The sequence below is a fragment of the Artemia sp. Qi Xiang Cuo genome, chromosome 2 (genome assembly GCF_049724085.1).
Source record: "Artemia sp. Qi Xiang Cuo chromosome 2, ASM4972408v1, whole genome shotgun sequence".
NCBI lineage: Eukaryota > Metazoa > Arthropoda > Branchiopoda > Anostraca > Artemiidae > Artemia > Artemia sp. Qi Xiang Cuo.
The window spans coordinates 3320300-3332361 of NC_142795.1; the positions used below are offsets into that span (position 1 = coordinate 3320300).

General features: G+C 36.9%; 1 protein-coding gene across 1 annotated transcript in view; it reads right to left on the reverse strand.

The window, feature by feature from the left end:
* The window catches only part of LOC148954807 (uncharacterized), a 35156-nt gene that overhangs the window by 3644 nt on the left and 19450 nt on the right, over nucleotides 1-12062 (reverse strand). Inside the window, exon 3 of the mRNA XM_089105199.1 lies at nucleotides 10552-10672. Coding sequence (XP_088961325.1) covers nucleotides 10552-10672 — 121 coding nt within the window. The remainder of the gene's footprint in view (nucleotides 1-10551; nucleotides 10673-12062) is intronic.

The window sequence follows — 12062 nt, forward strand, 5'->3', positions numbered from 1 at the left end:
TTGTTTTCTTTTTCTCTTTGTTATTATCCGTCCTTTCTTTTATTTTTGCAAACAGTTTTATGTCAAATTAAATTAAGATGTCTCCCATATGTAATATGGTCATTTGACCAGTGTTCAGGTTTGAAGCATAACCTTGAAGATTTAGAGCGAAGATTTAGGGCATAATTTTGGGATGGATTTTTTTTCAGCAAGATAATGAATTGGTTATTTATATCCTGAAACATTAAACAAAAGGAAATCTAGTTTTTAGCTGATCTTTTCCCTTTATTTTTATTCTCATAAAAACACTTTGTTTTCCGTGAATTTAGCATCCATGAATGCCCGTAAGCAGGTACATTGGAAGAGGGATACACAGTTTAGATCCTACCGAAAATTATCTGGATTTTTCCTCAATAACTCAAAAGCTATTCACATGTTTTGTACAGTTTTAGTTAATTAAGCTTCCTTTACGAAGCGTATTTATTCTCAACATGAATTTGTGCACAACAGGGCTAACTACGCTATTAAAATCTCAAACAATTTTTGAAAACAAAAAATTAAAACAGTTGAAAAAAACAAATAAACACGCATCAATGACCATCCTTTTCGGGGAAAATGTGTGCAAGTGTAGATACGGGTTAATAAACTGTTTGAGGATTACAATTTTGCAGTAAAGAAGACACAAGAATAAATTCAAATTTTGACGATAACTACCTTTGACGATGTAGCTATGTAGCTATTTTGACGATAACCTTTGGCGTCTCAACACCTTTGGCTGATGAAATAAAGTTACATTCGTTTCATACCAGAGGCAACGCTATATCGCGCCTATAGCAAAGGCCATGCGGCCCCAATATTCTATTATTTATTTATTTATTAATTTTTTTTCCCAGAGGCACTTCATATGGAAGGGATTGTCACATTAACTTCGGAGAGGGCTCATTCGATTGGGAATCAGGAGTTCTAGTGCTCTTTTTAAGAGTAAAAAATGATCTGAGGGCAACAAGCACCCCCCCCCCAAGCCCTTTTTTTCGATAAAAATTTTGAGATAGCCGTTTTGTTAAAAATAATTCAAAGATCATATAACAAAACTACGGGGTCGACACATCCCCCAAGGGCCAGGGGGCAGGCATTGAAACTTATGCCCTGGGGGCATATATGGTCCTTGTGAAACGGATGCTTGTATTAACTTCAGAAAGGGCTCATTTGATTGGAAGTTGAAAGTTCTAGTTCACTTTTCAAGAGTCAAAAGAGATCGGAGGGTAACTAACCCCCCCCCCCCCCGCACGCCCTCTTTTCCCACAATGCATAAGCTAAAAAATTTTAGATAGATATTTTGTTAAAAATAGTTTAAAGGTCAGATAGCAAAACTCCGATTACGACACAACTGCCCAGGGCTCTGGGGCAGGCATTGTAAGTTATGCCCTGGGGGCATATAAGGTTCTCATGGAAGGGATGCTCGTATAAACTTCAGAAAGGACTCATTTGATTGGAAATTGAAGTTCTATTCACTTTTCAAGAGTCAAAAGTGATCAAAGGGCAGCTAGCACCCCCCTCCCACGCCCTTTTCCCCCCAAACACATCAGATAAAAATTTTGAGGTAGCCATTTTGTTAAAAATAGTTCAAAGGTCAGATAACAAAACTCCGAAGACGACACAACTTCCCAGGGCCCTGGGGCAGGCGTTGTAAGTTATGCCCTCGGGATATATATGGCTCTCATGGAAGGGATGCTCGTATAAACTTTATAGAGTGCTCATTTGATTGGAAACTGAAAGTTCTATTTCACTTTTTTAGAGTCCGGGGTCAACACAAACCCCCAGGGCCAAAGGGGGCAGGCGTTGTAAGTTATGCCCTGGGGGCAACTATGGTTCTTATAGAAGGGACGCTCGTATAAACTTCAGAGATGGCTCATTTGATTGGAAATTAAAAGTTCTAGTTCACATTTTCAGATTCAAAAGAGATCAGAGGGCAACTACCCCCCCCCCACATCCCCTTTTCTCCAAATCATCAGATAAAATTTTGAGATAGAGATATTGTTAAAAATAGTTCAAAGATCATATGAGAAAAACGCCAGGATCAAAACAACCTCAGAGGGCCCTGGGGCAAGCGTTGAAAATTATGCATTGGGGACAAGCATGGTTCTTATAGAAGGGATGCTCGTATAAACTTTAGAGAGGGCCCATTTGATTGGAAATTAAAAGTTCTAATTCACTTTTTTCAGAGTCAAAAGAGATTGGAGGGCAAATAGCCTCAACATACGCCCTTTTTTCCCAAATACACCAAATAAAATTTTGAGATAGCCATTTTCTTAAAAATAGTTCAAAGGTCAGATAACAAAACTCCGATGTCGACAAAACCAACTAGGGCCAGGGGCAGGCGTTGTAAGTTATGCCCTGGGGGCATATAAAGTTTCTTATGGAATGGACGGTCCTATAAACTTCACAGAGGCCTCATTTGATTAAGAATTGAAGGTTCTAGTTCACTTTTTAAGAGTCAAGGGTGATCAGAGGGCAGATAGCCCCCCCCCACCCTTTTCCCGAAATACATCAGATAAATTTTTTTTAGATAGACATTCAAAAGAAAAAAAATAGTTCAAGTCTGATAGCAAAAACTCCGGTGTCGACACAGCCCCCACGGCCCAGGGGCAGTCGTTGTAATTTATCCCCTAGGGAAATATATGGTTCTTAAGGAAGGACTGCTCGTATAAACTTCAAAGAAGGCTGATTTGATTGGAAATTGGAAGTTGTAGTTCACTTTTTAAGAGTCAAAAGCGATCGGAGGGCAACTAACCCCCCTCCCAAGCGCTCTTTTTCCATAAATACATCCGATAAAAATTTTGAGGTAGCCATTATGTTATAAATAGTTAAAAGACCATAAAACGAATTCCCAATCATTTGATTGGAATTGAAAGCTCTAGTTCACTTTTTAATAGTCAAAAGTGATCGGAGGGTAGATAGCCACCCCCCCCCCACCCCTTTTTTCGCAAATGCATCAGATAAAAATTTTTAGATAGACATTTTTTTTAAATAGTTTCAGTCTGATAATAAAAACTCCGGTGTCGACACAGCCCCCAGGGCCCAGGGGCAGTCGTTGTAATTTATGCTCTAGGGGCACATATGGTTCTTATGGAAGGGATGCTCGTATAAACTTCAAAAAAGGCTCATTTGATTGGAAATTGAACGGTGCAGTTCACTTTTTAAGAGTCAAAAGCGATAGGAGAGCAACTAGCCCCCCTCCCACGTCCTTTTTCCCCTAAATAAATCGGATAAAAATTTTAAGGTAACCATTATGTTATAAATAGTTCAAAGATCATAAAACGAAAACTTCGGGGTCAAAACAACCCCCCAGGGTCGGGGGGCAGCCGTTGTGAGTTATGCCCTGGGGGCAAATATGGTTCTTATAGGAGGGATGCTTGTATAAACTTCAGAGAAGGCTCATTTGATTGGAAATTTCAAGTTCTAGTTCAGTTTTTGAGCGTCAAACGAGATTGGAGGACAACTAGCCCCCCCCCCCCGCCTTTTCTCCCCAGATGCATCAGATAAAAATTTTGTGATAGACATTTTGTTAAAAATAGTTCGAAGGTCAGATAAAAAAACTCTGATGATGACACAACTGCCCAGGGCCCTAAGGCATGCTTTGTAAGTTATGCCCTGGGGGTATATAAGGTTCTCATGGAAGACATGCTCGTATAAACTTCAGAGAGGGCTCATTTGATTGGAAATTGAATGTTCTATTTCACTTTTTAAGAGTCAAAAGTGATCGAAGGGCAGCTAGCATTCCCTCCCCTCCCACGTCCTTTATCCCCCAAATACATGATAAAATTTTGAGGTAGCCATTAGGTTAAAAATAGTTCAAAGATCATGTAACAGAAGCTCCGGGGTCGACACAACCCTCCAGGGCCCAGGGGCAGGCGTTGTAAGTTATGCCCTGGGGCAACTATGGTTCTTATAGAAGGGATGCTCGTATAAACTTCAGAGAGGGCTCAGTTGATTGGAAATTAAAAGTTCTAGTTCACTTTTCAGAGTCAAAAGAGATCGGAGGGCAACTAACCCCCCCCCCTCCCACGCCCTCTTTTCCCAGATGCATTAGATAAAATTTTGAGACAGACATTTTGTCAAAAATAGTATAAAGATCATATAAGAAAAATGCCAGGATCGACACAACCTCCCAGGGCCCTAGACCAAGCGTTGTAAGTTATGCCCCGGGGGCAAATATGGTTCTTATAGAACGGATGCTCTTATAAACTTCAGAGAGGGCTCATTTGATTGTTAATTAAAATTTCTAGTTCACTTTTTCAGAGTCAAAAGATATCGGGGGGCAACTAGCCCCCCTCCCCCATGCCCTTTTCCCAAATACATCAAATAAAAAATTTTACATAGCCATTTTGGTAAAAATAGTTCAAAGGTCAGATAACAAAACTCCGATGTCGACACAACCAACTAGGGCCCGGGGGCAGGCGTTGTAAGTTATGCTCTGGGGGCATATAAGGTTCTTATGGAAGGGATGCTAGTATAAACTTCACAGAGGGCTTATTTGATTGGGAATTGAAAGTTCTAGTTCACTTTTTAAGAGTCAAAAGTGATCAGAGGCCAGATAGCCCCCCCCTTTTGCTCCCCAAATGCATCAGATAAAAATTTCGAGATTGAATTTTTTTTTAAATAATTCAAGTCTGATAACAAAAACTCCGGTGTCGACACAGCCCCCGGGGCCCGGGGGCAGTCGTTGTAATTTATGCCCTGGGGGCATATATGGTTCTTATGGAAGGGATGCTCGTATAAACTTCAAACAGGGCTCATTTGATTGGAAATTGAAGGTTCTAGTTCCCTTTTTAAGAGTCAAAAGTATTCGGAGGTCAGCTAGCCTTCCCCCCAACGCCCCTTTTCCCCCATATGCATCAGATAAAAATTTTAAGATAGCCATTTTGTTAAAAATAGTTCAAGGGGCAGGCGTTGTAAGTTATGCCCTGGGTGCATACACGGTTCTTATGGAAATGATGCTGATATAAGCTTAAAGGAGGGCTCATTTGATTGGAAATCGAAAGTTTTACGTGGGTTTTTAAGATTCAAAAGAGATCTAAGGACAACTAGCCCCCCCCCATGCCCTTTTTTCCCCAGCCCCATCCGAATAATTTTTAGAAAGCTATTTTTTTTAAACAGTTCAAAAATCAGATAACAAAAACCCCAGTGTCGACACAACCCCCCAGGGTCCGGGGGCAGGCGTTGTAAGTTAAGCCCTGGGGGATATATGTTTCTTATGGAAGAGATGCTCGTATAAACTTCAGAGAGGGCTTAATTGATTGGAAATTGAAAGTTCTAGTTCACTTTTTGAGAGTCTAAAGTGATCGCAGGGAGACTAGCCCCTCTCCACTTTTTCCCCAAACCCTTCCGATAGAATTTTTGAGAATGATATTTTGTTAAAAATAGTTCAAAGGTCAGATAACAAAAAATCCGGTGTCGACAAAACCCCCAGGGCCTGGGGGTAGGCGTTGTAAGTTATGCCCTGTGGGCAAATATGGTTTTTATAGATGGGATACGTGTATAAACGGCTTATTTGTTTGGAAATTAAAAGTTCTAGTTCATTTTTTTAGAGTTAAAAGAGATGGGAAAGCAACTAGCCCCTCCACCCCACTACTTTTTTCCCAAAACCCATTCGATAAAAATTTGAAATGACCATTTTGTTAAAAATAGTTCAAACATCAGATAACAGAACTCCGGGGTCGACACAACCCCCCAGGGCCCGGGGACAGGCATTGTAAGTTATACCCTAAGGCATATATGGTTCTTATAGAAGGAATACTCGTATAAACTTCAGAGAGGGCTCATTTGATTGAAAATTGAAAGTTCTAGCTCACTATTAAAGAGTCAAAAGAGATCGAAGGGCAATTAGCCCCCCCCCCCACGCCCTTTTTTCCCCAAACCCATCCGATAAAAATTTTGAGATAGCCATTTTGTTAAAAATAGCTCATAAATCAGATAATAAAAACTCCAAGGATGACACAAACACCCAGAGTTCGGGGACATGTGTTTTAAGTTATGCCCCGGGACATATAAGGTTTTTATGTAAGGAGAGGTCGTATACGCTTCGGAAGTGCCTCATTTGATTGGAAATTGAAAGTTCTAGTTACCTTTTTATGAGTCAAAAGGTATTGGAGGGCATCTACCCCCCCCCCCACAGACTCACAATTTTTTTTCCAAATGCATCCCATCAAAATTTTGAGATTGCTAGTTTATTTGAAGTAGTCCAAGGGTCAAATAACAAAAACTTGAGGGTCAACATAACCCCCCACCCCCAGAGTCCGGGGGACGGGCTGTAACTTATGCTGCGGGGGCAAATAAGGTTTTATGGAAAAGGTGGTCGTACAAACTTTACAGTGGACTCAAATGACAAACCCCCTAGAATTAAATCCGACCTCCTAATATCCTCACATTTGAAGCGCAAATAGGAGGATACCTCTATATAGCCTACTGCTTGTGAGTGTTTATCTCTTATGTAAAGTTATTTTAATTTTGTTGTAATTAATTTTTTTTTATTACAAAATTTTAGACAATAGAAAACCAAATGTCATAAAGGCAATATGGTTTTGATGTTTTTTAGTTGTGCATTAAGATTAGTGAAAACAGGGCCACCACGGGAAGTTTGTTCGCTGGCAGTCCCGCCCATCACTAATAAATGAACCTAACCTCCTAAAATACTCCTATTTGCAGCGCAAATGGAAGGATAGCTCTATATACTGCTTGTGAATGGTTATCTCTGATGTAAAGTTGTTTTAGTTTTTTAAATTATTTATTTTCTGTTACTAAGTTTTTGACAATAGAAAACTAAAAGTCATAAAGGCAATAATTTTTCGATGTTTTATTGTTTTTTTAGTTGTGTATTAAGATTAGTGAAAACAGGGCCATCACGGGAAGGTTGTGCACAGCCAAACCCATCCACCCCTTAGAATTAACCCCCCCCCCCCCCTTGAGCCTTTTCCCCCAAATTTATCCTATTAAAATCTTGAAATAGCCATTTTGTTCAAAATAGTCCAAAATTCAAATTACTATAACTTAGGGGTTGAGAAATCCTCCATAACACCTTGGGCAAGGATTGTAACTTATGTGAGTTGCCTATTATTAGAATATAAGGTGTTTGTGGAAGGGGTCGTCGTATTAATTTTGGAGGGGGCTCATTTGATCGGAAATTGAAACTTCTAGTTTCAAAAGTGATCAATGGGCAACTAGCCTAAACCCCACTTTTTCAAAAGGCACCTGGTCAAAATTTTGAGATTGCTATTTTGTTCAAAAAAATTCAAAGGCCAAATATGCTTCTGGGGCCCCAAACCCCGGGGAAGTGACTTTGAGTTACGGAGCTCGATTATTGTCACTTCTACCTTTTGTTTACTTCGATGCTTGGTTTTAGCGATTTACGTGGACACTTTGGTTTACGGTGCAAGGGCTGTAAGCTACGCATGTTGCTTATAGTTACTTTGATGCCTTGTTTAATTTTCTATTTTTTTTACTTTTATAACGTATCATTGATAGTAGTTTTGATACTTTGATGAACATTTGACGCTGAAGAAAAAGTTTGAATTTGAAAAAAGGAATTATTAAAAACTTAAAAATTTTCGCAATCAAAAACAAGCAAAAATTTATTAAAAAAAACTTTCCAAAAAATAAGTTTTTAAAAGAAAAAAGTAAAGTCCATTTTAAAGTTAAGATCAGCAGATACAAATACCTGTTAAAATTCAAACTCAAACTGACCAGAAATTACTATTAAAGAATAAATGAAACCCAAAATTAACAGAAATTAAATAAACAATCATAGCAAAAAAAACATACAAGTAATAATATAAATGAATAAATAAATCTTAGAGCTAGTGATGCTTAAATAGAATATGCAAATCAAGCTTAAAACAAAGAAAAATATTTTGCTATTGAAAAATAACTCAAACCCAAAATGAACAGAAATTAAATAAACAATTAATGCAAACAAACATACAATATATACTAATATAAATGCATAAATAAATCTTAAATCGACTGAAACTTAAGTTGAATATGCAAATCAAGCTTGAAACGAACAAAATCACTGCAAACAAGAGTTTGGGTATCGCCTCTTTCTCTTACTTTAAGTCTAAAACCTACTGCGTCATTGGCGCTTTACTGAATGAATTTTAACAGGTATCTGTATCTGCTGATCTTAAGTTTAAAATGACCTTTACTTTTCTTTGAAAAAATCATTTTTTGGAAAGTTTTTTTAATTAATTACTTCTAAACTTCAATAGGAAAAACAAAATTAATTCTATACTAAAAAGAAAAAATTTGGAACTTCCGTCACTGACAGTTCTTTCAAAGTACGGAATCCCTTCCCACACCCCTTCAATATCAACGATGCTTTTATCCATCCCTCCCTAGAGCACTGTTTCCCGGTATGGCACTTTGGTCAAACATCCAAGGAATCTAATTCGTTGGATAGGACTCATTTTAAAGCCTTACTTATTGCACATAGGGTCCTTACGTTCCTTATCTGGGGTTTCTTAAGGACATAAAGCTTGAAACATTATCTGACCACCGTTGGAGCAGTCGAAACTCCGTAGTATCCTTTTTGAATCACATCCTTACTGAAATATCTCTCTTCTCGTCTGGTGTTTTCTCAGATCACGCCTCCCTCACCAAGCAGCAGCAACTGATCCTAAACTGCAGCCGATTGACAAACGAGCAAAGTCTCGTTCCCACTTTTGTTCAAGGTTAAGACTCCAAAATACGATTATTAAATTTTAACAAACCAATCCTTCCAAACTTCCTACTAAAACAAACTTTGAGTTGCATTTACTATATATGGTTAATAGTCCAACTAAATTTATTGCCAATGTCTGTGAAATTGCTAGACATCTTTTTTTGCATTTACTCTTGTTCAAAACAGTGTCTGCTGTCGTTTCCCATTCAACTTATTAGTTTCAAGTTACAACTGCCCGAATCAAACCAGTTCGGAAAGTTCATTGCAACACTCACTTAAAGTGCCAGTGCCACTAAAAATAAAATTAGTTAAGAGGAAAGTTACACAACCATAAGCGTCTTTAAAAAATAGAAATACCCAGGAACTCAATTTGTAATGGAAAAGACCTCCATATGTAGCTAGGCAGTTCTCTGCTTAGCAGGCGCCAAGTTTGAAAATAAGGAATATCTGTGAAAAATAAGCAGAAAATGAGCGGAAAAATATATCATCATGGTACTCTAGAAACTTTGACTTTCCTGATTTCTGTAGCAAAAGACAAACACTGCCATAAATCTAAGCTGTGCATTAACATATATTTTATTAAATTTATTCTAGATAAATTAGTTAATTGACTTACCTACAAAAACGTGTTTTTAAAAAGATTGACTATGCTATCCTAAATCCCTATAGTTGACTATTGACCTATAAATAGAATACCTATTTTCTTCTGATTCTGAAAATTTCATTTTTGTTACTTAGATTTTTTATTTGCCGACTAACCTACATTTGTTCAATTAGCATAAGTTTGTAGCACCCTATTAACTGTTGTAATGCTCGATGATCGACATACAGGTAAATTAGGTGTTAAAACCGTTCGGTTGATCTTGTTGTAAACAGGAAAACTTTCCGCTTGTTTCTTTTCACGATTCAGCGTGGCAACAAGGAAGGAAATTTACGCAACGAAAATTCTTAGTATTTGCATCACTACCAAAAGAAAAATTTTGGAAAATCCCGATTTTTGGTATGAATAGACCTAAGATGGAGATAGGGAGCAAAATATGTTTTCATTTTGATGTGTTTTGCACTTTAAGATATGTCTCATTTAAGATATATATGTGTGCAAAGAAATAAGATATCTTTCATTTAATTAGTATTTTTATGTTATTTTTGAGTGGGACGTCTGCAAAGGAGAAAATATACGCAACGAAAAAGTCTTAGTAATTGCATCACTACCAAAAGAAAAATTTTGGAAAATCCCGATTTTTGGTATGAATAGACCTAAGATGGAGATAGGGAGCAAAATATGTTTTCATTTTGATGTGTTTTGCACTTTAAGATATGTCTCATTTAAGATATATGTGTGTGCAAAGAAATAAGATATCTTTCATTTAATTAGTATTTTTATGTTACTTTTGAGTGGGACGTCTGCAAAGGAGAAAATTTACGCAACGAAAAAGTCTTAGTAATTGCATCACTGCCAAAAGAAAAATTTTGGAAAATCCCGATTTTTGGTATGAATAGACCTAAGATGGAGACAGGGAGCAAAATATGTTTTCATTTTGATGTGTTTTGCACTTTAAGATATGTCTCATTTAAGATATATGTGTGTGCAAAGAAATAAGATATGTTTCATTTAATTAGTATTTTTATGTTATTTTTGAGTGGGATGTCTTTTCTATTCCGAAAAAAAAATGAGACACGTCTTTTGCACTTAAGACGTGTTTGACGTGCACTAGAAACGTGTACTAGGCAGAGATTTGTGTTCAAAATATGATCAAATATGTGATCAAATATGATCAAAAGAGATAAAGAATTCACTATCCAAACAATAAAAGCAAGAAAATTCAGAAATTTTCATGTAGACAAGATATACTCACGATGAACATATACTGAAGGATTAATAGCAACTGGAAGCTTTTTAGGTTGCTGGGACGATTTTGCCAGCTGCGGTTTCTTTGTGGTTTGAATTTCAGCTGCTTGTGCAGTAACAATGGCTCCCTAGAAGTTCAGATTCATAAAAAAATAGAATGATATGAGAAACATGAAAAGTTATACTAAAAGAAAATTTGGTTCATTTCATGAAAAAAATATAGTAGAAAATCAAACTGTAAAACATCAAAAAGAATTCTCCATTTTTGATTGTAACTAGGAATCTATAGATCTATTGTCCGTCATAAATCTAAAATTACAACACTAAAGGAGTAATCAATAGAAAAAAAAAATAATCAGTAAAATCAATTTTACAAAAGAAAAAAAACAATCGATAAAGAACAATTTTAAAGATGTTCATAATAGGATAATACTTTATTGATAAAAGACTATACCAAGCTAAAAAGAATAGCCGAATTCACGTTTCAAATCAAAAAAACGTTAAAATCACAACAAATCATAAGCATAACATGAGTAAAAAATCAGTAAAGGTACAATTGATGAAAAAAGGCTTGGGTAAAAAATAAATAAAAAAAGTAACTTGAACTTAGAATTTAAAAACTAGAGATAAGACTGTATCATAAAGTAACAAAAAAAAAACAATAACAATGGCAACATAAGAAGACAATAGCTATTGGGAGAATACACGAACAAATAAAAAAAAGAGACAAAGGAGCTCTGTTTAGTTCAGGGCAGATGTCAAGAACTGCAAAGGCGCTTTGTATTGAAATGGATAAAACTATTCGGTAACAGCGTGGATTGGCGAGTAGGTTGGAACTCCTGATAAGGCTAAGCAGAGAAAACGGGGCCTAGCAGGATTGTGAAAACTAGGAAAATTGTTCTCAGTACGGGTATTGGAAAAGGCAGTCTTAGGAAAAACCTCCTTTCTTTTAGGGTGGTCAGGCGTGCGGCTTTAAGGAGGAAGTGCATTTACTCTCTTTGTAAATGATTTTGAGCAAACACTTCTGGATCAACTCAATTTTGTTGATAAGTTCGTAAGAAAGATGCGGATACCAGACTGCACATGCGTATTCCCATAACGGTCTGCCAAAGGAGATATAAACACAGAGGAAATGTATCCTCGGGCAATTAAATTTATTCATAAGTTTAAACAGGGATAGCGACGCATTTGCTCGTTTTACAATATTTGAAACATATGTATCCCACTTAAAGATTATTGGAAATTGTGATCTTGTTGCACTGACATTTCAAGTGGCATAGGGTCTAGAAAATCGAGTGTTGGACTTCAGGAAGTTTTTGTCATGATATTTGAATTAAAAATAATTAATTCGACACTTAGACTCTTAGCTTCATCCAAAAAATAGGTAAGAATTTCAAGGGTTCACTTTTAATATTCGAATGAAATTCAAGGACAGACAAGTCCTCCACACATTTCCATCTTTGGGGGAACTCCTTGCCAACCTCAATAACCATTTCTAGGAATAGAAGTGGTCCCAAT